The sequence below is a fragment of the Acanthochromis polyacanthus genome, chromosome 2 (genome assembly GCF_021347895.1).
Source record: "Acanthochromis polyacanthus isolate Apoly-LR-REF ecotype Palm Island chromosome 2, KAUST_Apoly_ChrSc, whole genome shotgun sequence".
In the NCBI taxonomy this organism is placed as follows: domain Eukaryota; kingdom Metazoa; phylum Chordata; class Actinopteri; family Pomacentridae; genus Acanthochromis; species Acanthochromis polyacanthus.
The window spans coordinates 13204239-13231502 of NC_067114.1; the positions used below are offsets into that span (position 1 = coordinate 13204239).

The 27264-nt window shown below is 39.5% G+C and overlaps 2 protein-coding genes across 6 annotated transcripts; one reads left to right on the forward strand and one right to left on the reverse strand.

The window, feature by feature from the left end:
• Positions 1 to 90: 90 nt before the first annotated feature.
• ccpg1 (cell cycle progression 1) lies at positions 91 to 16762 on the forward strand. Of its 3 annotated transcripts, none has more exons than XM_022216771.2 (11): positions 91 to 207; positions 818 to 900; positions 2739 to 2856; positions 4663 to 4748; positions 4842 to 5025; positions 5147 to 5236; positions 9138 to 9485; positions 9969 to 10084; positions 11431 to 11556; positions 11743 to 13043; positions 15452 to 16762. In XM_022216771.2, exons 2-11 carry the CDS (start codon positions 841 to 843, stop codon positions 15642 to 15644), a joined length of 2622 nt encoding a protein of 873 aa, XP_022072463.2. In that variant the 5' UTR covers positions 91 to 207; positions 818 to 840; the 3' UTR covers positions 15645 to 16762. The 3 variants fall into 3 exon arrangements, with proteins under 3 accessions (XP_022072463.2, XP_022072464.2, XP_022072465.2); XM_022216772.2 differs by having other exon boundaries at positions 2739 to 2853; XM_022216773.2 differs by lacking the exon at positions 5147 to 5236.
• On the reverse strand, positions 16609 to 25455 carry pigb (phosphatidylinositol glycan anchor biosynthesis, class B). 3 transcript variants are annotated; one of them, XM_022216779.2, is made up of 13 exons: positions 25372 to 25455; positions 25041 to 25176; positions 24792 to 24921; positions 23563 to 23680; positions 23377 to 23481; positions 23027 to 23157; positions 21844 to 21984; positions 21706 to 21757; positions 21425 to 21636; positions 19048 to 19112; positions 18751 to 18967; positions 16893 to 17070; positions 16609 to 16811 (listed from the first exon to the last, which is right to left on the reverse strand). In XM_022216779.2, the coding sequence occupies exons 1-13, from the start codon at positions 25423 to 25425 to the stop codon at positions 16698 to 16700; spliced, it is 1653 nt and encodes a 550-aa protein (XP_022072471.1). In that variant the 5' UTR covers positions 25426 to 25455; the 3' UTR covers positions 16609 to 16697. The 3 variants fall into 3 exon arrangements, 2 of the variants coding, with proteins under 2 accessions (XP_022072471.1, XP_051795806.1); XM_051939846.1 differs by lacking the exon at positions 25372 to 25455 and having other exon boundaries at positions 25041 to 25365; XR_007938142.1 differs by lacking the exon at positions 16609 to 16811 and having other exon boundaries at positions 16925 to 17070; positions 18751 to 18944.
• Positions 25456 to 27264: the final 1809 nt, after the last annotated feature.

Below are 27264 nucleotides of genomic sequence, written 5' to 3' on the forward strand. Positions count from 1 at the left end.
TTTCACCACCGCACTGGCTCACGGGAAATGTAGTTCTCGCAGTTCAAAGAAGCCTTTGCGCTCCGTGTTGAGCGGACTACCTTAAAACTACATTTCCCATCTGCTGTCGGCCTGCAGTGTTGTTAACGGATAACCTGGGCTCAGGCATACTGCAATAACCGTGGGGCTGCTTGCAAACAGCTCCCTCGTCGTCGGCACAAAACACCGGTCAGTTAAGTGTTTTTCTCAGTTTTTAAACCTTTAGCATCGTTAAAAGGAGGATAAATAATAACAGCCGCCGTCGACGGGGCACTAATTATATCTTCCGATGGTGTTTAGAGAGGTGACGTTAATAACAAACCTGGCAAGTTAGTTGAATAGCAGCGAAACAGTCGCCAAATGTCGATATTTGATGTAAACGGACGAAGCTAATGTCCGCTGCAGTGACAAGCTTATCGGTTCACCGCTGAGATCTCTGTTCCTGAGCTAAACGGGGCTGTTTCGAGAGTCAGGCCGTGCTGGTTGGCATCATATGAGGGCTGCTAGTGAGGCTTATCACCACCAGAGGCCGCTGTTTCTGCTGTTTGATTGTTTATATAGAAATATTTAAATGGACAAGACAAGTTGGGAATGAATGACTAAACTGGACATTAGGGGATAAAGGCTGGCTAGAAATGTAACATGTAATCTGATACCTGACACTGGCTACTACACATCTTGGCCTGCCTGAATTTAAAAAAAAAATCATTACAGCACTTTTCAGATTGTGACATATTAATCTGCATTATCATTTCACAGCCACGCACTCAATGTCTCAAATGTTCCTCATCTCTTCTAGACTCCTGTACATCGCTAACAGAAATGTCAGAGACATCAAGTGATGCAGAGTCGTCCTGTGGCTGGACCATCATCAGTAATGAGGTACAAATCCATATTGTTTTCTTTTGTTTTAGTGTAACTTCTTAAATTTGTCAGTGGCAGCAACATTTTATTACAATATTAGCTGTTTAGAAATAAGTTGAACACAACTTCAGTAAATTGTTGGTCATGTTAAAGAGTTTCTTCTCATTACAGGAGCTGTTGTCTCTCTTTTGTATTGATGAGACACCATTCCTTTGGACTTAGACAAACTTTATTGATCCTCAGAAGTAAATTCTGTTAAACAACAGTCTGGTAAACAACCAGACAACACACAAAATTAGGGTCAGATCCAAACTGTCCAGTATGTACAGCGGTTTAATCAGCAGGCAGAGCGATGGAGTCCTTTTGTGATCTGCCAGACATATTAAAAGTCTTATTGCAGTGGAGAGGAATGACCTCCTGAGCAGTGGGGTTGTTTCAGTCTGTTGCTGAAGCTGCTCCTTGTCCACAGTTTTATGAAGGGGATTGGAGGTGTTGTCGATGATGGCAGCAACTTTTCCTTGGTGGAGCTTCTCCAACTCTCTCCTCACCTGTGGGACTGCCATGTGTAGTCCAGCCTGGAGGGGGGTGGGTGGGCGCAGGCCATAATGGAGTCGTGAATTGTCCTTGAAGGGGGTTGGTGTGGGACTGTAGGGGGTGAGGGAGGAAGATCCAAAGTGTAGTGTGAGGACTGGTGGAGGAGGGGAAGCTGGAGTCGAATCTGTTGAATAACTGGTCCAACTTGTTGGCCCTCCCGCTGCTCATCCTCCCCCGCCTTTCCTCTGGAAGCCGATGAGCTCCCTCATACCTACCACTCCAGACATCCTTGTTTCTCTCCAACTTCTTCTCCAGTTTTCTCCTGTAGGTGTATTTGCTCTCTCTAAGTCTGCGTCTAAGTTCTCATTGTACAAGTTTGAGTTCTGCTTAGTCCCCCACTCTGAAAGCCCTCTTCTTTTTGTTGAGGAGAACCTTCAAGTCGTTGGTTACCCGGGGTTTGTTGTTTGGGTAACAATGGACCACTTTACTGGGGATGGTGTTGTCCATGTGAAACCCAACCCACAGGGTTGTTACGATCAATCAATCAGCCTCCAAATTATATTTATTGCCAGCTATTTTTAAAATCAGTTAATTTGTTTGAAAACTTCTTAAAGATAAAAAGTATAAATTTTATGATCCTAGCATCTTAAATGTGAACATTTTCTGGTTTCTTTCCTCCTCTAAATATCTTTTGGTTGTGGATAAAACGATAAAGTTGGGCTTTGGGAAACAATGATCAACATTTTTTCACAATTTTCTGACCATCTTTAGACAAACCGTCTAATCAGTTAACCAGGAATACAATCAACAGATTAATACACCAAAAAATAATGGTTAGATAGAGAGCTTTTTGTTTGTTTTATATGAAAACTTGTTAACTTGACTGTAATTAAATGCATTTATACATAGTATTTTGACACTGACAGCACACAAACTCTACCAAACTATAAAATCCTGGCTGGAGTTGAGCAACTAATGTTTTTGTGTACAAGGTCTACATCAAAAATAGTAATAATAAAAAACAAGTCTATTTATGCTTTGAATCTTTGTAGCATCCGACAAGGTTTTAAAAATATTTCAACAAGTTTACACTTGTAAATTTCCCCGCTGTGGGATCAGTAAAGGTTTAATCTATCTATCTGAAAAAACACCCTTGTGTCCAGCTTGTGTTTGTTCAGTACCAATAAAAAAGATCATCAATGCATCATTTGCTGAATACGTACTTATTGTTAGTAATCGAACAACACGATATTTGTAAATCTGAGCTGAATATGACATAGGACTCTTGTCATGCCGTGTTTTGATGTCTGTTGTGTTTCCAGGGTTCAGATATTGAGACGTTGGGAACGGAGGCTGCAGTGGAATTTGCGGCTGAGCTGGTAGAGTGTCCCCCGGTGGAAGAACCAGAGCTGCAGGACGCACAGGCCTCAGAATCTGGTGGTAAAAATGCTCATGCTATTTTGTTTTATTTTGCTGGAGTTTAACGTTGATTATGATATTAGTTTGAGATGTTAGCTTTGTGTGAGTCTAATAGTCATAGACATGTTTTGCTATTTCATAAAGCTTTTTTTTTTAGTTGCCTTTGAAGGATTGCCTTTGTTTTTTTCTTTTGGTTTCATTTCCACTGTGCCACTGTGGGATTCCCCTTCCTTCACAGTTTGTACTGTGATTTTCAATATTTGAGTTTTTGTTTTAAAAAAGGTATTTTATGTAATAAATTCATCAAAACCACAGATTAAAGCTGCTGTCCAGAGTTTGAATCGCAGCGTCTCCCAAAACACTGTTGGTCCCACCCTCCCTCTGATTTCGCCCCTTTATTTGTGCACGCGCGCAGTACATGAGAGGAGTGCCCGGAGTGCTGCAGCATCTTGCCTGTTTTGCTGTTTTCCACTCTTCTACATTTAGAACATTTAGTAAATAATAAAGGAATTACGTTAGAATGCTGTATTGAGTCTAACTTGTCCTAATACCAAAATAACATGAATCTGCTAGGACGAACGAGTAAAGTTTCAATATGTGATTACACTCGTGTATCCCTCTCGATGACGTTGTTTATCAAACTTAGTGCATTTACGCGTGTATATGTGTTACATTGTTTATTTATTTCTATCTAGAGTTCAGAATTGCATGACTCCTCTGACGAAGAGTATGCCCCAGACGCCCCAACATCTTCCTCCAGAGGTCGGGCATTCTAAACGAAGCCGTCAGGCGGGCTATGGAGGCCGTGGTCGGGGAACGACGCGAGCACCCCGAGCCAAAAAACGTCCTGCAGTCTCTTGGCCTGACAAGCCGTGGGATTGGTAACTTTTCTGGAAGTTGCTGATCCCTGATGCTCTCTCCTCCACAAGCAAAACAAATGTGCGCGCGGTTGCGTAGTGCGTAGCTCGCCCACCTCTGCATGGGCTTGCTTGCTGTGCGCGTAACCGTTGATTGACACCATGACAAAGCTGAAGCTCGAACTTGATTGGTCGGCAGCGACCCGCGCTTTTTGGAATAACATGGGGGTCTATGAGAGGAAGGCGGAGCTCAGGAATAAATTTTCATATCGCGTTATACTAACTTTATATTATAGTATCGAACTAGACTAACACATTTAAGCTTTGTTAAAAAATGATACATAAATTGAAAACAAACGGAAACTCCGGACAGCAGCTTTAATCTTCAGCTGTTTTGATCATCGTTAATAAATACCCCGGTTGTATCTTCTAAAATGTAAGTATTTACACTGAACAAAAACATAAATGCTTTACTTTTGTTTTTGTTCCCATTTTTCATGAGCTGATCTAAGACTTTTTCTACGTACACAGAAGTTCTATTTCTTGCAAGTAGTGTTCACAAATTTGTCTAAATCTGATCATTGCACAGGTGTGCCTTAGGCTGGCCACAGTAAAAGGCCACTCTGAAATGAGTGGTCAGAAAAGGAGAAGTGCTCACTAACAAAGATTTAGATAAATTTGTGCACAATATTTGAGAGAAATAGACATTTTGTGTACTTTAAAAAAGTCTTAGCTCTTTGAGTTGAGCTCATGAACAATGGGAGCAAGAACTAAAGTGTTGCGTTTATATTATTTTTTGTCTTTCATGACACTTCTGAATATGTCAGTATTTTTGGAGTGTTATTTAAACAAAACCAGCAGTTTGAGCATGTCACCATCCGTATAAACATTCATAATTCTCTGATTCTTCATGATAGTTGAAATAATTTGTATGTATTTTAATCACAATTCCTATTTATTGCATTTTCAGCTGTGTGTGTTGAAGAGAGGTCCGCCAATTCACTTGACGGCACCCTGGGAGAACAAACCGTAGCTGAGACACTGTACGCTTCAGAGGTGAGAGGCCCTGGAAACGATGTGTTCTTTAAATAATGCAGAGCCACTTTGTTCCTGCGCTTTTACACCCCATTTTGGACGTGTCTTCTGCAGGCCGGAGGCACTGCAAAAGGGAAAGAGCATGTGTTGTCCTCCAGCGATCACTCCGACATCGTGACTCTGGGTGACTTGAAGGATGAGGAGCACACAGAGAGGGAAGAGGAGGCAGCCGGCAATGAGGAGTTTTATCTGGGCACCTCCTGCAGCAGCCAGTACGCCTTCACCGCTGCAGAGACTGGTAGGAACCATACTGACACAATGAACCATCCCCATGATTCCTTCACCAAGCTGATATTTATTATAGAAAAATTCTACACAACAGCACCAAATGTTTCTCTTCTCCTTGTTTGCTGAAGCAGGTTTGTTGTTGAGTCACTGGAAACTTCCACAGAGTCTGGTGAACTTAAGCTACCATCTGAGAAGTCACCTTACTGGAGGCTCTTTCCCAGGTGGCCTGATTGAAAATGCACTGAATCTGATGTGATGCTAAGTTTGTTCAGCAATGCTTAAAACTAATCCTGAATCATTTCTGACAAACCCAAGGATTGTGCAGAGATAAAATGCTGTCAGGTAGCTGTTTTCTGTGCGTACGTGAGCAGATTTTAGTTGTGAAATTTACAGATTTTTATTTATTTACCACTCCCATATCTGGACAGTAGTAAAGTGAGTCAAAGCTTCTGGGCTTCAAATGCAAACTCACAATCCAAGATGCCTGTGTGAGCTCAGAAGTGCTGCATTAAATTTAGATGGTTACTATCTATATCGGGTTCAACAGACGGGGCAGACCAGCATCAGATGGTTGGAGATTGTGCAAACTAATATGAATTACATGTTAAAGACAATACTGACAAAGTAAAGAACACTCACATTCAGTTTCAGCAGGAACAGTGGTGTTGGTCACCCTTTGTTGCCAGTGCATCAAAGTCTGGTGTCACTTTGGTTGTGGCAATTCTCAGGATTGATCTGACGTGTTCATCAGTTAACTGGGATCTGTGGTGTGCTTTGTTGATGTTCATCACACTAAACGTCTGCTCACACACATAGGTAGATCCAAACAACACCAGCATCCTCTGTGCCATCTTCCCAATGTTTGGAAACTTGGCTTCACTTAGTGAGGCGTAAAAGTCATTCAGTTTAAGGGAGCTAAACTTCTCCGTTAAGACCGAGTCACTTTGAAGATCCATCAGTTCCAACTGCAACTCCTGAGGTGCTGTTTCTGGGTCTTGTGACAAGGGACATGATACCAGCTGAAGTGTCTTGTCAATTTTTTCAAAATCAGAGAACCGATGGCAGAATTGTCCGTGTAGGTCTTCTAGTGATTCCTTATATTTCATCACATGTCCACTGGCCTCTGTTAGCGTCGTCAGTGTAGGGAAATGAGCGAAGGATTTTTTTGACATTTGTCTTCAGAATAAAGTCAGTTTGGCTTCGAAGGCTGTCACATTTGTGTACATTTCGTGCACAAATTGATCTTTTCCTTGCAGCTTCACATTCAGCTCATTTACGTGTGTCAGTATGTCCACGGCAAAAGTAAAATCACAGCCAGTCTCTGTCGGTTTTCCCGATTAACTCCAAAAATGAGCTAATCTCGCCTTTGAGCTCCCACACTCACTGACTTTCCCCAAACTTAACCAGCGGACATGAAAGCGGTAAAGCAAATCCTGGTGATCAGCATCAGTTTCTTCAAGAAACTTCATGAACTGACGATGCTGAAGTCCTCTCACTCCTAAAGAGTTAACGAGTTTTACGACTAGCTTCACGACATGATCAAGATGTAAAACAGACTTACAGAGTGCTCATCCAGCTCAGGATTTTCCTCCTTCACCGTATCCTGGATTCTTTTCAGCAGCCCGACGTTTTTTCCTGTTAGTTTGGCGGTCCATCCGTGGTGACATTGGCAAGTTTTCACCACGGCACTTATTGATGAAGTTGAGGCTCTGAGTCCACTGTAACTCATTTGTTTCAACCCCCTGTTGATATTTAGAAAACATTTCCTGTTTCCCGTGTTTCAGTGGGCTAAGAATGACATTGATTACATTAGCTTATTACTTGTATTACGTTATTATTTGGTGATCAGCCGGAAACTTTTGATTAAGCCTCTCTAGTTAACTTTTCCATGCTACTTTCTTCCTGTCTCATTAACCTGCCCATCACATAGTTTAGCCACAAAATTGTGAAACAGAATGAATCACTTCCTGAAGCAGCAGTGATGTTTGCAGCTTCAGATGTCGTCGATCATGTGGTAGTATTCATTTGACATATAGCTCAGAGTAAATGTATTGAAACAATGAACTTCACAGGACCAGATCCACTGTGCTGTCACAGTGGGAAGAAACCGATGGCTTTTTGTTCATTTAGTAGGGACAGTGTACATTGTTGAAGATCAGTTTAATAATATGAAATACAAACATGCCAGATTGTTGCAAACTGCTAAATTCAGCCTATAGTCCATAAATCATCATCTCTAAAGGCCAAATCATGTTTTATACATCTTTGTCTTCGAAGAGTATGTTAACTGCTATTTTATTTATGCACCCAAGTCTGCGTACATCCATGTGCAGCCCAGAGTTTGTGACCATTCTGACACTTGTGCCAGGAGCAGAAATCTTAAAACAAATCCAGGCTGAGAGGAGAGACCATACAAGGAGATTATTCATCATCCACACCTTTAAAATTCATTACAAGAGTTGTAATTGAAGTAGGTAGACTTTGAAGGTGCATTGATTTGTACAGTTTTAAACTCTCCAGAGATCCTGCGGTATGTCTGACCTCTGTGCTGCAGTTACAAATCCTGCTATATGCTGTAAAAAGTGCAAAGTCACTGCCAGCTTTTCAGAAATATCCAAGGAGTTCTGTGTCTATTTCTGTGTTCAATATGAGGGACAATGCCAACATCTGCATAAAAGGCTGACTCGTACCTGTTGTAGTATAAATAGAGCCGCATGTACTTTCAAAGCCTGCATCAATCATGCGGAAACTAATAACAGGCCTGAAAGCTCACTAATTACATTTGTTTAATCTGGACAAAGTGGAAAACAGCACATTGCAGTGTTATGTTGGTACCATGCTGAACTATGTCTTGGCTGAGCATGAGAGTCCGATTTATCCCCTCATCTAACTCTTGGCAAGAAAACACAAGTCTATTTTCCAAACACTTTAACTATTACTTAAATGTGTTGGATAAAATGCATAATTACTCGGGATGCACGATATATCGGCAGATATTAGTATTTTTCCCCATATATCGTATCGGTCCAATGAGCAAAATTAGCCGATGTGAAAAACTTCTGATTTTCTCTAACATGATCTCTCACTGGACTGCACTCATTTTGCTTGAGTTGCGCAGGTGTGAGTCGAGTCACGCAGCAAAGTATTGTGGGAAGACTGACTACATCTGAACAGGAAGACATGTTTGCAGTCTGGGAGTACTTTGTCCAAAGAAGATGCACAAATTGTAATATGCAGTACTTGCAAAAATGACGTTATGAGAGGAGGATGCCATGCCAAGTCGTTTAATGCAACCAATTTAATTACAAATTTAAAAAACAACCACCCAGGTGTGTACGCACAGTACAGAGAGCGAGCATTCGCTACTAACTCTCAGAAGCTACAAAAAAAACAAGCGCCACGGCTGATACGTCCATACAGCAAACTCTAAGCAAAACACGTAAATTTGCCAATAATAGTACAAAAAGCTAAGGATATATCGTCAAACAAAGTAATAGAGATGATTGCTCTCGACGACTAGCCGTTTACAACAGTGGAGAACTGGGAGTACAACTGTTTCAGTGTGTGGGGCATTTGCAGTAGTTTGAGAATACTAGACTGATGTAACTTGAGAAATGTGCACAGACTATAGCTCAAAATTTGTACATCCCTTGTCAAAATATAGTCAGGACATATTTCCTTTACATTTGATATTGCTGCTATTTTACAGATGTTTTAACATAAATGGTCCTGAACTTAAATCTGTTTTATTTTTGTTACATATTACAGAAGACTATTTGGTATGGGCTTCTTTTGAATAGTTTCATATTCTCACAGTGCTTATTTATACAAGTTTTTCATGTGAACAAAATTTGAATATCGACGTTGGTAATATCGGTTATCGGTGATATCAGAAATGTTAATATCGGTATCGGTCAGAAATTTTAATATCGTGCATCACTAATAATTCCATTTTTCATCATTTACTGAATCACTAAACCTTTTCAGTGTAATTTTCATCTGAATGATTGACTGCACTAAAGCATGTTCTCTGAGCCGGTTGTTTGTGCCTCTGTTACCAGTTAAACCGTTTTCCACCTTGTTGTCACTACAGCCATAACCTTTATTTATGTTTCTCTGCAGTTTTTCCAGTGCAGCAGCCCCGGGAGACGAACTCAAGCAGCAGCGAGGACGAGGCTGGACGAAGCACCATGACTGTTGTGCGACGACGAAGGTTGAGGAAGAACACCACTAGTGTCATGACAGACCCGGAGGAGGAGGCGGTGCTGGAATCACGCCCGAGTGACGAGGACGAGGAGAAGGAAGAAGAGGAGGCCGAAGAGGAGACGCAGCAGGAGGAAGACTGGACGGAAGTTAGACCAACTGCTGCTGTGAATGTCAGAGATCAAGGCCAAAGCAGCAGCATCCTCAACAAATGCATCCTGCTGGCCCTCATTGTAGCCATCAGCATGGGCTTTGGTCACTTCTATGGTAAGAAGTTCAGCCCAGAATTATGAGGTTACGGATGTCAGTATTAATGCAGACAACATACTTTAATTCTTCAGTTTGGCTTAGCTTCTCTGCATTTTACATGCTCTGTGTTATTTGTTCTGTCCTATAGTGTTTTCTTGCTGGAGAGACATGTATAAGAGTTGCACTGACTGTTTTCAGTCATTCAGCCTCCTGAAGCAGCATTAGAAATGTACTTTACATCAGAATTTTCCGTCTTTACGTTCTTGTTGTCCCAAGTCAAGGTTTATTTGCTTGAGTCCTCCGTTTCAGACCAGGAGCACTAAATATCTAGGTGAAGTTTATCTTAGGAGCAGCTATGAGCTTTTTGTTCATTATAACTGTATTTCCAACTTTTTCAGACATTACAGACCACTGCAGACTTCTTAATTTCACGTAGTCTTACTGTAACAGGGCTTTCTGTTTCTGTGTGTAAATGATCTGTGTAACAAATCTCACCAACAGGTACTTTCCAAATTCAAGAAAGACAACACACTAGGGACAAAATCAGAGTGAATGAGCTGTATGGAGTCAGAGATCTGCTTCACCGACATGTGAGAGATCAACTTTCTATGAACCAGGTCAGTGACAGCATGCTTGATAAGAAGCACATTTGTGGCAGAATGTAATATTAATCATTATTATCTCATAATGATGAGCAAATTATTTTTGACTGCCAATATACACTGACAGTCATTAAAAACTTTGAGACCATATTTTTCAACATAATTTTTATTTTGAAGCCCGAAACTGGATTTTCTTCATATGAATCATTTGTTTAGCATATTGGCATACAGAAACAAAAATCTAAAGTTTCACGAATGATTTCAAAATAAAGAATTTCACAAAAGAAAACGGCACCTGCCAAACACAAAGTCACAACAGTCAATACCAAGTATGGCCTCCATTTGCTTCGATGCAGGCAGCAATCCGTCGGCGCATGCTTTGGACCAGGCTTCTGATTGTGGGTTGGGAACAGCCCATACGCCTGGCTACATCACTGGAGCTCAAACCGGCCTCCACCATACCCAGTGCCCGGAGACGTTTGTTCATGTGATAGACGCGGCATGATGCTGTTCACTGGACTAACAATGGTAGCCTTTTTTGGGCCTTTATATAGGCCTTCAAAACCCATTCTCAAATTGTGCAGATGCTCACTGAGTATTGCTTGGTGTGTATTTGGTTCACTTTTGCAAAGTGACCAACCCATGTGCAATGAATCATGACAAAATGACAGCTCATCATTATCTCAACTACCAGGGCACTAGATCATCAGTAAATCCACAATGAATAATTACAACCCCCCTACAAGTAGAATTCTGTGTACATTTCTACCTCAAAGTTTCTATTGACTGTCAGTATATATAATGCTAACTTATTTTAAGCAGAAAGAAATACAGTGAGAAACCCTCCACATTCTTGTACAACAGTTCTTATATAAGTCATGCTTTTTAAATGTGCTTTTTTAAAATGTTAGATTACATTAGAATTTTTAATTCATTGGTAAATGAAGTAGACAAAATATTTAGAAATAACTTTTGAATAATAATTCAGGAAAATCAGTCAGGAAGCTTAAATAACTACCAGTTGGACAAATAAACACCTAAAGCAGAAGTCTCAAAAATGTATTCTTTGAATTAATTAATGTAGGGTTCCTTTAGGTTTTCTCTGTAAACAAGAAACCTTATGAAGTATTTCTGGGATCTCAGGAAATTTGGAAATCCACATTTTACTTATAAGACATGAAACAAATGTAGAACAAATGTGAATTTGCAGTGATGATTTTGGTTAGTCTTAAACAATGTTTTCTTACAAGCCACTGTTACAAAAAATGTTTTAGTTTGGTTGCATAATGTTTCAGTCATGAAACACAAAAGCACAACTTTCAAAAATCAGAGTGTGTTTGTTTTTTTCTTTTCTCACTCAGGACCAGAGCAGCAACTTGGGCTTAGATGACCTGGATGAGCAAAAAGTTATTTCATTGCTCACAGAGATGATTGAGAAAATAAAGAAAGAGAACCAGGAGCTCAATTTGAAAAAGGTTCACTTTCAGGTAACTTGGATGCCCATTTCTAACCAAAACTCAGTTACAATTAAAAATGAAGTTAAAAAATATTGTTTCACTATTGAAAGGATAAATAATTTGACTGCACTTTGTGATTGCTTTTAATTACAGTGAAACATGTAATATCCTCTTTGACAGCCATAATTTTTCCTGTGTTGCTTCTTTTCCATCAAGGCCCAGAGAGACGGTCTGGAAGTGCTGCTGAAGCAGAAGGCTGAGGAGAAGACTAGCATTGTGTCTCAGCAGCAGAGGCTGACGGCTGAAAACCAGCTGCTGAAAAGCTCCCTGGAACGTGAAGAAAAGTCTTTGTCCACCTTACAGGAGGAGCTGAGAAACCTGCGCTCTAAGATCAGAGATCTGGAGGTGATGGGAGCTGGAGCTGATTCGCTGCTGGCAGAAAACCAGAGGCTGAAAGACCAGCTGGAGGAGGAGAAGCAGCTGCTTAGAAAGTTTCATGGCCAGAGAGAAGACATGGTGGCTGAAGCACAAACACTGAGAAAGAAGCTCGACAGAGAGAGGAAGGTCACAGATGAGCTGAGGAGGGAGCTGAATCGTCTGAGAAGTCGCATCCCTGGAGCTGGAAAGGAAGCGGATTCAGAGGCGGAGCAGCTGCAGTCACGTCTGATGGAGCTGGAGAAGAGGCTGAGCTTTGAGCAGCAGCGATCCGACCTGTGGGAGAGACTGTATGTGGAAACCAAAGAGGAACGAGCCAAAGGAGACACAGAGTCCAAAGTGAAAAAACCAAAAGAAGGCATGCCAGGGAAAGTGAAGGAGACATTCGATGCTGTGAAGAACTCGACCAAGGAGTTTGTCCACCACCACAAAGAGCAGATTAAGAAAGCCAAGGAGGCTGTGAAGGAGAATCTGAGGAAGTTTTCTGATTCCGTCAAATCCACTTTCCGACACTTCAAGGATTCGGCTTCGAACTTCATCAACAAAGCCAGAGGTTTTTATAACAAGAAATGTGATGAGAAGAACACAAAAGAGTCGTGGCAGCACAGATCCCACAAACATCATCACAGACACAAATCTGACTCCTTCCAGAGCAGCTGCAACACGCGAAAGTCAGGAGGTAAAGTCCACGAAGACCGAGGACAAGGCAGCCACAAAGCCAACATGAAGGGCTGCTCCGGAGTTTTTGACTGTGCCTACCAGGAGTCTATGAGTCTCTTCAACAAAGCCATGGAGCCAATCAGAGCTGACGAATTTTACCAGCTGCTGCAGAGCTACTTGCAGCAGGAGGTCGACCACTTCTACCACTGGAAGGAGCTGGAGATGTTCATCAACAACTTCTTCCACAACGGAGTGTTCATCCACGATCAGATGCTGTTCACAGACTTTGTAAGCGGCGTTGAAGACTATCTGGCAGACATGCACGAGTATCACGGCCTTAACGACGACGTGTTCGGCGATCTTGACGACTACGTCTACAGGCACTTCTTTGGAGAATCGTACATAAAAAGTTATGGCCCGAGGTAAGTCTGCCTTTACTGTACTAAAGTGTTGCACAACTAAATGATGGGTCATTCCAGGTGAAATGACCAGATATTCCTTGGGGGTGTTGCTGCACCATCTTCAAATTAGTCCTAAATTTGCATGCCATTAGATAGTCACAAAAGTACTTTCTATGCAAAATTGTAGGCCTGTAGCTCAAATAGTTTCTGAGTTGTGGGGGTCTGAAATTTTCAGAATTTGGGCTATAAAAAGCCTCGCCAGCGTTTTTTGCATCTTTAAGTGGTTATTTCTCAGCCTCTAGACATACCAGAGAGCTGTGAGTTGGTAAACAAGGCCTCTGCATGTAGCTAGTGCCCCACAAACATCCACAGGTGTTTCCCTACATTCTGCAGGCCGTGGGGGCTTGCTAAAAATGCTCAAAATTAAGAGACACCTACTCACGAGTGGAGTTTGGGACCTTAAAAGTACTAGAAATACTACACAGAAGTGTTCTAACACCCCTGGGTTCGATTCTACACAAACTTGTGTGATAACTTACCAAACTGGAGCTTTCTAGGTACCTCAGTTTGGAAAATATGAGCTCCCAAAGTTGGACGAGATTTTAAATTGGCTATTTTGGGGGGCAAAAATCTCAGTGTGGGACAGGTACCACAGACCCCAAATTTTTCTACAAGACAGTTCTGTCTTCTATCACTGTACAAAAAGCAGCAAGGTTATATTTGTAGTTACTGAGATATTCTTACTCAAAATGGCATGGGTAATGTCAAAATCGTTTTTTGCTTTTCAGTATTTACATTACATTACAATTACATGTACTAACTTGAATTCAGGGAGCTCTGTAGTAGTTCATGGTTGATTAATTTAAAAATACAACAATAATGTTGAATTTTACAGTATCAGTGCAGTGGGATTAAACATGTTAAATTTAATTGTACAATGTCATGTTACAAGCAAAAGAAGCTATACCTAAGTTATAACTTAGATATACCCAAGTTATAACTTAGGTATACCCAAGTTATAACTTAGGTATACCCAAGTTATAACTTAGGTATACCCAAGTTATAACTTAGGTATACCTAAGGTATACCATTACACTTTTTGAAGGTAGTCACCTTTAACAACTAACATTTCAAAAAGAACAAAACATACATAATACTACCATTGAAATGACTACTAATACTTGTATCCCAATTTAAAATACTGAAAAGCAAAAAACGATTTTGACATTACCCATGCCATTTTGAGTAAGAATATCTCAGTAACTACAAATATAACCTTGTTGCTTTTTTGTACAGTGATAGAAGACCGAACTGCCTTGTAGAAAAATTTGGGGTCTGTGGTACCTGTCCCACACTGAGATTTTTGCCCCCCAAAATAGCCAATTTAAAATCTCGTCCAACTTTGGGAGCTCATATTTTCCAAACTGAGGTACCTAGAAAGCTCCAGTTTGGTAAGTTATCACACAAGTTTGTGTAGAATCGAACCCAGGGGTGTTAGAACACTTCTGTGCAGTATTTCTAGTACTTTTAAGGTCCCAAACTCCACTCGTGAGTAGGTGTCTCTTAATTTTGAGCATTTTTAGCAAGCCCCCACGGCCTGCAGAATGTAGGGAAACACCTGTGGATGTTTGTGGGGCACTAGCTACATGCAGAGGCCTTGTATACCAACTCACAGCTCTCTGGTATGTCTAGAGGCTGAGAAATAACCACTTAAAGATGCAAAAAATGCTGGCGAGGCTTTTTATAGCCCAAATTCTGAAAATTTCAGACCCCCACAACTCAGAAACTATTTGAGCTACAGGCCTACAATTTTGCATAGAAAGTACTTTTGTGACTATCTAATGGCATGCAAATTTAGGACTAATTTGAAGATGGTGCGGCAACCACCATCTGGTGAAACCACACGGAATGACCCTGATGCACAAAGTTCCTAACTACCAGTAACACTTTAAGTTACAGTCTGTCACTTCTAAATAATTTAGAAAAGCTATCCGAGGATTTTCCTGGAATAAAAGACTCAATATTCTACTAATGCAGGGGTGTCAAACTCATTTTAGTTCAGGGGCCACATTCAGCCCAATTTCATCTCAAGTGGGCCAGACCAGTAAAATCACTGCATAATAACCTATAAATAACCACAACTCCAAATGTTTCCTCTGTTTTAGCGCAAAAAAGTATGTTCTGAAAATGTTCACATTTAAGGAATTATCTTTTAACAAAACATCATGAACAACCTGAAAAATGAATTCAATTCCTAAGCTGAGAGAAGTAGCAAGTTGAAGTTACATTTTGTTAATCCACTTCCTCACTATATCTTCAATGAGGGATTGACAACTGGCTCAACTCAGGAGTAGAAGAGGAAATCATTGCTAGTTGAATGCAACCACAATTCAGTAGTTTTAGTTCATTTTATGTTTTCCTTCACGCAGCGGGCCGTTTGAAAGACCCGACACAGACTCAAAGGAGGAGCTGAGGGCGAAGCATCACCAGCGTAAACATCAGAGAGCCAAATCTCGACCTCACAGTGAACGCAAGTGGAGCAGGTCAGGTAGAAACGCAGACAGACACATGGCAGACGTCAAAATAGAACTGGGCCCGATGCCGTTTGACCCCAAATACTGAAAATTTCCCCGCTAGTTCAGCAGGATAGTGGCTAATTCAAATGTTTGGGTTGTATTTAGATGCAAAGTCTCCTTTTTTTTTTGTAAGTGTGCACAGTGTTATGTTTTTAATGCTACTGAACGTCCTCGAGCTGTTTGGTGTTAACGTTACTGTTGTTTGGTTTGAATGGAAGATGTGGCATGTCTTTTGTCAGCTGCACATTCGTAACACGAGAGTTCATTTAATGGTTTACAAATCTTAATCATTCTTTAACATTCGGCTTCTAAATTATGGAACTGATGAGGAGTTCAAGCTCAACCACATGAATTGCGTTTAAAAAAAACAAAAGAGCTGAAAATGTTAATTGGGAACCCGACTACCGTGCCATGTAAAAACAACAAAAACAATGCAAAGACATGCCACATGTAGGATGTTTTCCTGTACAGTCACATTGTTTTAATTTGCTGCTACAAAGACGAGTTGGTGTGATGTGGTTGTAATTTGCTTTCAGACTTTAAATGCTTTTGTTTTTTCTAACATTCCACCTGAAGCTTGTTTTAACTGGACATGGCAGTTTGATTTTACTTTGACACGACTGGAAAGAAAAGCCTAGAAATCACAGCAATTAAAGGGGAACTTCGTTTTTTTTCAACCTGGGGTCTGTTTTCAGAAGTGGAGGTTTTTGTTCACTTCTCATCTCTAGTATGTTGTGGGACACTCATTGAGACTATCCAAGCTGGTCAGTGTGGGGGAAAAAAGAGCGTTAGGGCGAACTTTGACGCGGGGGGGCCTCTTGCCCCATACTTTTCGCTAGCTGAGCTGCTAAGCTGACTGCCTGGCTAAATACTGGAGCTATGTCGAAAATTAATTTCTCCATCACTCACATGTATGAAATGACATGAAAACAGACCCCAGGTTGAAAAAAAACGAAGTTACCCTTTAAATGAATTGTGGATGAAGATAAAAATTTTAAAAAATGACAACATTTGAGTTTAAAATATTTATTTCAGTGCAAAGTCCACATCATAGGAAGTTTTCCTTCATGAACTGAAGTTGCCATTGCTCCAGTGTTTGTCAGTGCCTTTCATAAATAAAGATGCTTCCTCCAACTCTTCCCTCAGGGAAGTGACTGTGAAATATTTCTGCTGTCCTCACAAAGTTATTCCCTTTCAAAAACACGGAGATTTGCTAGAAAAATGGGGGAAAAAAGTTTTTTTTAAAAGCTAAAAATGTTCACAAATACGTGCAGAAACAGAACCTTCATCTTACCTGCTCTAAAACATCAAATAAAACCAGATGGGTGGGCAGAGAGGATTTGTTAGGAAATGAAGTCCTGAGCCAGAGAAGAGGATCGTCGTAGAACCGCTCAGCTTCTTCAAAGTAACCCTCCTCTCCCAGATCTGGAGGACACTCGAGAAACCTCATCTTTAACGGGCAGTGGACATGGCTGTGAGAGGAGATAGAGGACCGTCAGCTGCTGGGTCTGTATAGAACTGCAGGACTTTGTGTATCATAGTTGACATTTTTTTGCTGTTTTCAGGCCTAAAATCAACATGACTGCCTGTAACCAAACACCACATGGCATTTTTACAGAAAGATTCTTCTAAATATTATTTATACAGTTGAGTAAAATTGAAAATTTATAAATATATTGTAGTAATCCTGTTGACATGCCATAAATCCACATGTGACTCACACACTGCTTCATATTAAATAACTCAAAGCCTTGGAGTCGTTTCTTCAGGAGGAAATGACATCATGTGGAGCAGGTCATGTGATCTGGAATTAACACACCTCCAGGTGTTTTTGTAATGGGGAACTTAGTTGAAAGTGATTTCTTGGACACAGGTATAATTTGTTATTTTCCATATAAAAATCTCAACTTAAAGACAACATGAAACCATTTTTAAATAAGCTGATTTTACTATTGTTTAGCCAATTAGAAGGTGGTTTAAATTTGGACAGTTATTTAGTTACATCCAATCATTTTTTATTAATAAGTGATTGTTTCCATAATAAATAATTAAGGAATTTGTAAAGACATGATCACAATGAACATAAACAGTTTTTTACTTTCATAAAAATGTATGCAAGATAGATCCCATGGACTTCAAAAGTTCCTCAATTGTATAATGACCCTGCTGCATGTTGTGCCATCAAATCAAAATTACACTGGAAAAGTCCAAACTTGAATTTCAAAATAACCTCCAACAAGATAATTGTGGGAAGAGCAGTTTTAGGAGTGGTTAGGGTGTGTTCCACAGCTCAAATCCTGGCCACCAAACCATTTGCTGCCTGTAATTCCCCGTCTCTTTATCCCAGTTTTTCGGAACAAAGACTCAAAAGACAAAAAAATGTGGTAGAAAATGAGCACAGACCCTAAAATACTTAGAGGAGAGCATTTTAATGTCTTCCTCTGTGAATCCAGCCTGCAGTGTCGAGTTGAAGCACAAAAGATTCACTATTAAACTCCCGTACTTTTGAGTTCTAACTAAAATGTGTGAAACACTGGTACCTAATGCATGGTCAGAGTCTTAGTTTTGCTTCCTATTTTATTTGCTATTTGGGTAAATGTCTTGAACAGCTGACAGGATTAAACACAGATGCACTTACAAGTCTGGAGTATTTAGATGTCAGTATCTGTAGCAAAACTGAAAAATAAACAAGATGCAGCTTTAACAACTACTAACATGCTCTATACAAGGAGGGCACAGCTTTTTGTATTTATAACCGTTGATGTCTGACAGTCTTGCCCAACTTTTAGACATTAAGTTTCCGATATCTTATGTGGAAAAAACTAAAAAAAAAAAAAAAAAAACTCAATACTTTTTATTACCAGCATTTTAAAATACTCCAGTTAAAACATAATTGAATTTCCCTCAGGATAAATAAAGTATACATCCATCCATCCGTCTTTCCTTCCATCCATCCACCTTTCCATCTATATTTCCATCCATCTATCATCCATCCTTCCATCCAAATATTTTATTAGACCTCTTGCAGGTAATCAGGCCAAATGTACAAAAATGATGCTGGATTGTGGAAGCTACATTATAATAACCCTTGAGCTCAGTGTTAAACTCACCAAGCCTTTTAACTCAGATTACATCAGATCTCACAACTGTACCTGTAGAAGGGCGTTGAGTGACAGGGCATGAGGAAGAGGACGTCCGGCTGCAGGCGGGTGGAGACGCTGACGTCACACAGAGAGTGGAGATGGTTCATGACGTCCAGAGTTCCTCGCTGGTGGATCAGGCCGGTGTAGAGAGCAGGAAGCAGGTTGGCCGTTAACAAGGCGGCTGCTGTGGCTCGACGCCACGCCTTCAAATGTGCCAAAGACATCCCTGTGGTGAGATCAAAAAAAATAACATCTGGCTGGAAGTGACCACATGCTACAGTTCTGGATGTCAAATAGGGAACTCACCGCAGAAGACCATACAGAAAGGCAGCACAGGATAGATGAACCGGAACTCCTTATGAGGAAGCAAGCTGAGGAGACAAAAAAAAAAAACATTTCAGTTATCTGACATTAGGACCCACATTTAACCCTCGTGTCGTCCTGCGGGTCAAAATTGATCCATTTTAAAGTTTGAAAATGTGGAAAAAAAACTTGTGATTTCCACATTTGCATAATTTTTGGGAAATCTTTGAACATTTTTTGGCGGGAAAAAAAATGTTAAAAATGTTTCTTTAAGAACATCTATCCATCCATCCATCCTCTGTGCACGGCTTTATCTTCACTAGTGTCGCGGAGGGGCTGGAGTCTATCCCAGCTGACTCGGGCGAAGGCAGGGGACACCCTGGACAGGTCACCAGTCTGTCGCAGGGCTACATATACAGACAAACAATCACACTCACATTAACACCTACAGACAATTTAGAGCAACCAATTAACCTCAGCATATTTTTGGACTGTGGGAGAAATCCGGAGTACCCGGAGAAAACCCACGCATGCACAGGGAGAACATGCAAACTCCATGCAGAAAGATCCCAGGCCCAGTCTTTAAGAACGTTCACATAAAAATCTACCAAAATCCAGCGAAATTTGCTGGATTTTAGTTGATTTTTGTGAACGTTCTTAAAGAAAATATTAGAAGTTTTACCGATATATATATGTAATCACTTTAGATATTTTTTAGGATTTTTTTTTAAAAGATTTTTACTTATTTTTTGAAAATATTTACAAGACTTTTCTTGCTCGGGAAATTTTTAAGGAATTATTGGAATTTTCTTCCTTAAGGTTTTGCAAATTTTCAGAAATTTGGAGAATTTTTTCTGAATTTTTGGATTTTTTTTCAAACAAGGAAACAATAAATTTTTGGTGTCTGTAAATGAAGACAATAGGAGGGTTAAACAGAAAAAAAACAGAAATAATGGTAATTTCAAAGAAAAATATCATCCCAACCTGTAACACAGAAGTACATCCAAGACATTTCTAATATCTCAGTTCATGGATGACGTCAGATGGGAGGTGTGAAACATACCAGATGTAGAGTAGGAATGGCAAGAACATTTATGAAAATGAAAAATATACTGACAAATAAGAAAACAGCAATTAGCATCCGTATGAGGACTCTCAGCGGTTACATTCTACCAGCTGCATCAACTACATGTCCACAAATAATCCAAAAAAAAAACTTTATTGTATAAAAAAAACTTTAAAATAAAATCTACTTGTCTGGTAAACATAAAGTCGTGTGATTCTGGGTTAAGCTCATTATATTCTGTCCTTTCTGTTGCCAGTGTGCCGTGCTGCTGTTTATGGATTTATCGTAGCTCATCTAAAAACACTAAGACTCTCTTTACTGCGGCTATTTTTAAATCGGAACACACACTCGTTCCAGTCAAGCACCTGTTTGGCAAAGTTCCCTGCTAATTTTAGACCTCACATGCACTTGATGCGCTATTTCAGATCTGCAGGAACTTTTTGTTTAGCAACTTCATGAGTCGGCCAACGCTGATTATCTCAAAATGCCATTTAATCAGCCCTATTAATGTGGAAACACAAAACGACAGAAACGTGAGACAAAAGTCAGACAAAGAACAAAAACAAGACAAAATATTACAAAAATGTGTCACAAAATGAGAAAAACCAGAAATGACAAAAATGGGAAACAAAACAATAAAAACGAGACAAATGACAAAAAAATAAATAAAAATTACAAAAATGAGACACAAGACGACAAACATGAGTCACAAAATGACAATAAAAGACAACATAAGCAAGACATAAAAACGTAAACCGACAAAAAACTGAGTAAAGTAAAACACAAAATGACAAAAATAAGAGAAAAACAAGCAAGACAAAAATGAAACAAAACAATAAAAACATGAGACAAAAGTCAGACAAAAAAAACAACAAAAACAAGACAAAATGTTACAAAAATGTGTCACAAAACGACAAAAACGTGAAACGAAAAAATGGGAAACAAAACAGAAACAAGAGACAAATGACAAGAAAAAAGACAAAAGCAAGAAAAAACATTACAAAAACGAGACACAAAACAACGAACAATCTAGTATTTTACTTTATGATCAAAACAACTTTTCAAGGTGTCAAAATTATTTTAAATTTATAGTTTTACAAATTTACAGGTAATGTCTTCTCTGTAATTTTTACTTCTTACCAAGTCGTCCTGCAGGCCGGATTGGACCCTCTGGAGGGCTGGTTTTGGCTCGTGAGCCGCATGTTTGGCACCCCTGGTCTATTATATGTTATTCACTGTAATGAACACTGACTAATATGTCTTCATTTTTATTGAAGTTTTTTTACTCTTAATGTTGCTCTAAAATATTCTTACCTGTAAACCACAATGGTCCAGATAACCGCTGCCAGCAGGACTTTATATCTTCTGAAGGCGAGGGAGCATCCGTGAAGAAAGAAAGGAAGATGAGGTCCGATCACGACAGCGAAGCCCTGAGTGAAGTACCAGTGCCAGGGGTGAGAGCCGTAGAAATCTGCCACACTGTGGATGATGTTAAACTTGACGAAGTTCCACTGCACCAGCGTCCACTGTGAAGAGAACATCAGCTGTTACATCTGACTTCACACAGGAGCCACTTTTATTTTTAATTTTTTTACCTTTTCATAGAACACGCAGTCGATCGCTGTTGAAATTACAACGGCCAGCATCCTGGTGATGAGAGATTAGATAAGCGATGAGGAAAAGAGGGTGAATAATCCACTTCCAGTGGCTGAAAAGAGGCTGAAAGTACAAACCCTATTGGAATGTAGTTATGAGTGATGAGTCTCAGTTTGTCGTCTTGGTGCCAGAAATGGTACAAGATCAGAGGAAACCAGACGATCAGAGCCGTCGGTCGAATGATCACAGCCAGGGCCACCAGGGCCAAATACTTCTTGCTGAACAAAACAAAAACAACGTGTGTCAACCAGGGGTGTCAAACATGCAGCCTGCGGGCCAAAACCTTCCCTCCAGAGGGTCCGATCCGGCCCGAGGAACGATTTAGTAAAGTGTAAAAATTACAGAGAAGATATTAACTGCAGATTGAGACGATGACAAGTTCTTTTGATCATAAAGTGAAAATACTAGATTGTTTCTTTGCCGTTGTGTGTCTCATTTTGTAATATTTTGTCTTGCTTTTGTTGTTTTTGTCTTTTTCTGTCCGATTTGTCATTTGTCTCGTTTTTGTCATTTTGTGCTTCCTTTTTGTCTCGCTTGTTTTTGTCATTTTGTGTTTTACTTTATTCATTGTTTTGTGTACCGTTTTTGTCGTATTGGGGTTTTTTGTCTTGTTTATGTTGTCTAGGTTTTGTTGTTTGTCTATTTTTTGGCGCTTTGTAAGTTTTTGGTCTCATTTTTTCTCTTTTTTTGTTTTGTTGTGTTGGTTGTCTATTTTTTTTGTCATTTTGTCTCATTTTTGTAATATTTTGTTTTTTGTCTGACTTTTTTCTCATGTTTGTCGTTTTGTGTTTCCTTTTTGTCTCGCTTGTGTTTTTTCTCATTTTTGTCATTTTGTGTTTTACTTTATTCGTTGTTTAGTCGATCATATTTGTCGTATTGTGGGTTTTTTTTGTCTTTGTTTATGGTGTCTATTTTTTCATTTTTTTGTCTCATTTATGTAATTTTTTTGTCTCGGTTTTGTAGTTTGTCCATTTTTTGTATAATTCTTTGTCTTTGTTTTGATTCATGTCTCATTTTGGATTTTGTCTCATTTTTGTAATATTTTGTTGTTTGTCTATCGTGTCACTTTTGTAATACTCTGTTGGTTTGTCTTTTTGTAATATTCTGTCTTGTTTTTGTTTTGTCTGACTTTGTCATTTTGTGTTTTACTTTCTTTGTCGTTTTGTGTTTTTTTTTTTTGGTTTCACTTATACTGTTTGTCTATATTTTTGTCAGGTAAAAACTAAAATAAGACAGGCTGAGGCGTTAACTAGCGGACACCTGCTGTGAGTCTTGGACCCGGGGAGAGGAAAGTAAAACAGAGCCAGACAGGTGATGGAGGTCTCAGTGCTGTTGGTCAGAGTCCTGGTGCAGCAGAACCATGTGAACCAGGAACACATGTGACAGAAGAACTGGAGTCAAAACACAATAAAACGGCAAAATCAGACGTGTGTTTTAGCATTAACAGAATGAAACTGCAGAAAATTGAATGCATTGTTAAGATTTCACAAACATGGAGTCGTTAATTCCTGACTGGAGTCTAGTAGAGTTTGTTTGAAAATATCAGATTTTTGCAAACACAGAAGGTCTGAAATGGGAAAAACTGTTTCCATGAATGAATATTTTCTTACCGTCCATTTTGCAACATCATGATTTTCCAGCGTTCGGATGAGGAAGAAGAATTTCACATCAGCAAACGCAGCCAGGAGAGCTTGAATTATTCGTGGAAGCCAAATCTGTAACCAAGTTATGAGATTTATTTAGTCAACAAATGCTGATGTGTTAAAATTTAAATTAATATACCAAAAGGACCTCACCAGGAGATGGACTGAGTCGTAGTTTAGGAGGTGTAGTATCTTGTATAGGAATGCAAAGAATAGCGGATATAAGAATCCTCTTATTCCTGCCTTCCATTCCCATGTCAGATATCCATAAGTCACACAGTTAAGGTTGCAAATAACAGAATAACAACGCCAAATGAGAAGAGTCATTTAATACGTAAACAAACTGTATGTAAAGTATTGGGTCAGGTAAATAACATGTATCATAATGGGAAATCCTACTAATGACTGCAGGAAAAATAGATTTTTATTCATCAGTAAACCAATCAGAGTGATGTAGAAAGTAAAGACATGTATTGTACATCTGACATTTGTCTTTAATGTCTATGAGCCTTTTTGGAGCAATCTGCATAAAAAAAAACTATACATTTGGAATATTGATATAATTCAAGACTGAATTTAGTGGTAAATTTTCTCAGGACATTTATCTGTTTTGCATTGTTTAGTCTGTATTTTTTACTGACATCTTGGCTGTCAGATCTCTCCCTGATAAAGTCTAACCTCAAGAGGACTACCTGGTTAAATAAAACTGATTACAGGATAACTGCAGAAGAGCACTGACAATGTTTTATGTATCTATGTGTTTATATTTTTGAGTTACAGGCCCTCAGAGTACATATAGGTGGGTTGAAATTTTGTATTTGTATCTTACTTTATGATCCAAACAGCAAGTCAGACAAAAAAACAACCAGAAAATCTCCAAAAACAAGACAAAATATTATAAAAATGAGACACTAAATGAAAAAACGAGAAAGAAAACAACATAAAATGAGACAAAAACAAAAAGACAAAAAAAATAGACAAAAAAGTCCCAAAGTGGCAAAAAATTAACAAAGGACAAAAACGAGAAAAAATTTACACAAATGACAAAAACAGGGCAAAAAAAAATAACAAAAGCGAGACAAAAAAATGATGCACAAAACAATGACTAAAATAAAGTACAGAGTGACAAAAATAAGACAAAACACAAGCGAGAGAAAAAAGGAAACAAGACGACAAAAATTGCTAAAATGAGACAAAACAACAAATGAACAATCTAGTATTTTACTTTATGAGCAAAACAACTTGTCATGGTCTCAACCTGTAGTTAATGTCTTCTCTGTAATCTTTACTCTTTACTAAGTGGCCCTCTGGCCGGGTCGGATTGGACCCTCTGGAGGGCCAGTTTTGGCCCGCGGACCGCATGTTTGAAACCCCAAGGATATTTGAAGACCATGCGGTGGGACACCTCCACAGACTGCCAGTACTCATCAGGGACGAAGCTGCTCTGAACCAGGAGACAATTGATAAGTCTGAAGACCACAGAAAATACCACAACTCTGGCCGTCAGCTCACCTGTGGAGTCACAGATCAGATCTATTCACTGCATGTGAGGACCTACACCGATCACACATCAGCTGCACAAACAGACCACCTTCACCCCAGTCACTGTTTAGTTACAAAAGTGTTCAAACCGTCATTCAGAGGATTCAGCTCCTCCTTTGAATACAGCAGAGATCTGCGTTTCCTCAGTTTCACATCCTCCTCTTTGTTCCCAAACCTGAGACGCGCTCGGAGGTTTTCCATCAGAGCATGATGTGTAGAGTTCACCTGTCAGGATGGACTCAGGTGAGGAAACAACACGAAGAGCCTCAGACTCACAAACTAACCGAAGCTATGAGCTGCTGTGGATCAACAGGCTTTCTGTTTATTTAACCAACAGTAGTAAACTGCTACATCTTCAATAAAACGACTGTAGATCTCTTAAACTTGAGGATTCATCTGCGTTTCCGCATTTCGACTCACCTCCGGTGCTCTCTGCACTCCAGATTTCAAAATAAAAGTTCTTCTTCTCGTCATGTTGTTTCAGCAGTTTGGACTCATCACTGCCCCCAACAGAAGAATTATGACTGACAAATAAAAAAAAAACAATCTCAAGAAATTAGAGCATACAGTAGGTTGAAACACATCTTTGAACATGCATATTAAAATTAAGCAGTAAAGTGAATAAAGCATATCCTGTATAAAACAGCTGCACTGTATATAAACATAAGATGTCAAGAAAATTGAGCTGCACTCCAGGACAATCACAAAAACTATGGAACAATGTGAGAAACTTCAAAGAGTAGAAATATTTCAACAAAAACAATCTGTAAAGCACAAGAACACACAATAATAATCTCAACACTGACATTAAAACAGTCTGTATATTTGGTAATTGGATTTTAAAATACAAGGTGTTTGTCCTTTTCATGATCAAAAAGGGACTGGCTCTGATTCAGCCCTGACCTGCAGGCAGGCCCCATCAGATTGTGATTTCTCCACAACAAAAGGAGACCATTGGCTTTGCTCACATACCCAAAGATCAGAACTCTGGAGACACTACAAAGCTGAGGAACAAAAGACACTGTAATGAGACTCTGACACCAGTGACCCTTAGGGTTTCTGAGCTCCAGAATGGTTCAGTACGTTTTATTTCATTGATAAAAATGGTTCATGTAAATACAGTCACTAAAACAGAATGAAATTGAGCAGAAAAAAGACAAGTCTTCTGACATTTGTCCCTTTATTCCCAGAAATCTTTTTTTTTTTTAAATGAATTTAAGAATATATAAGTATTTATGATTATTCCATTGGCTGGCTGAAAGAATGTCTGTCTCCAAGAAAGAATGTATGTCTGTTCATCTGCACATCCGCCCTACAAACCAACACTATGAATACAGAAACAGAAGTCTACCAAACTAAACTGAATTTATGACACTAAGTTTAAGAGGAATATTCGCCAGATGGAGAAATCTGAACACAGACGGGAAGGACAAGCTGAGGGAATCCAGGGGCAGACAAAGAAACAACAGGACTAAAAAGGCTGGAGACTGAGGCAAGAATCAGGGAGAAGATCTGGGTCCATGTGGGGTAATCCATGGGGGGAAAGGGATGCCCAAAACTTGGGGAAGCAGGTCCAAAAAGAACACAGAATCCATGACAAGATGCAAGTTTGTGGTCCAACAGACAGTAAATGACAGAGCTGGCTTATATACAGGGGGTGGAAATGGAAACAGGTGACTGGTGTGAGTAATTCTGACAGCTGATTCTCATTACTGCAATCATACTGCAGGCAGGTGAAAGATTCAGGGAGCAGAGACACACAGGAGAGAAGACAGAGGGAGCCAGAGGTACCAGACAAGGAGAAAGAGAAGACATGGGATGACTGAGGGAGAGATATGAGAGAGAAACAGATGACAGACAGGAAAAAGGAGGGAGAAGGAAGAAAAGAGGGAGAAGGAGAAAAGGCAGGGACTGAAGCAGGAACCCTGACATAAATGTGGACATCAGAAGTTTCACTGTGAAAATATCTGTTTTTCCCCGCATTTTCAAACTTCAAAACGGGTCAGTCTTGACCCACAGGACGACACTAAGGTAAATTCATTTGTCAAAGAGCATTGTGCTATTTTTATTTCAATGTGTAATTTACATTTGGGTTTTTGGTGATGTGAAAATGTCACGTTTTGTGTCCTGTGATAAGTGAATACTATTTTCTGCATGAGCAAAACAAATGAAGTAAATATTTGAAATTCTAATCCAATACTGTGGAAAATGGTGTTTTATAATTTGCTTAGAGTACATATTAAAGAGTTGGATTGTTCTGAGGAATAGGAAGGTCAAGAGCATCATTACCACGGTGTGACTGTAATGAAACAA

What these genes read in the sequence shown, in the direction of transcription:
- pigb (XM_022216779.2), bottom strand. Translation starts at nt 25,425, where the DNA reads ATGACGAGAAGAAGAACTTTTATTTTGAAATCTGGAGTGCAGAGAGCA. An exon ending in GCTGAATCCTCTGAATGACG is followed by an intron (nt 24,922 to 25,040) that starts GTTTGAACACTT and finishes GTGACTCCACAG; the next exon opens with GTGAGCTGACGGCCAGAGTT. An exon ending in CACTCAACGCCCTTCTACAG is followed by an intron (nt 17,071 to 18,750) that starts GTACAGTTGTGA and finishes CTCCTCTCACAG; the next exon opens with CCATGTCCACTGCCCGTTAA.
- ccpg1 (XM_022216771.2), top strand. Translation starts at nt 841, where the DNA reads ATGTCAGAGACATCAAGTGATGCAGAGTCGTCCTGTGGCTGGACCATC. An exon ending in CTTCACCGCTGCAGAGACTG is followed by an intron (nt 5,026 to 5,146) that starts GTAGGAACCATA and finishes TTGCTGAAGCAG; the next exon opens with GTTTGTTGTTGAGTCACTGG. An exon ending in TGAAAAAGGTTCACTTTCAG is followed by an intron (nt 11,557 to 11,742) that starts GTAACTTGGATG and finishes TTTTCCATCAAG; the next exon opens with GCCCAGAGAGACGGTCTGGA.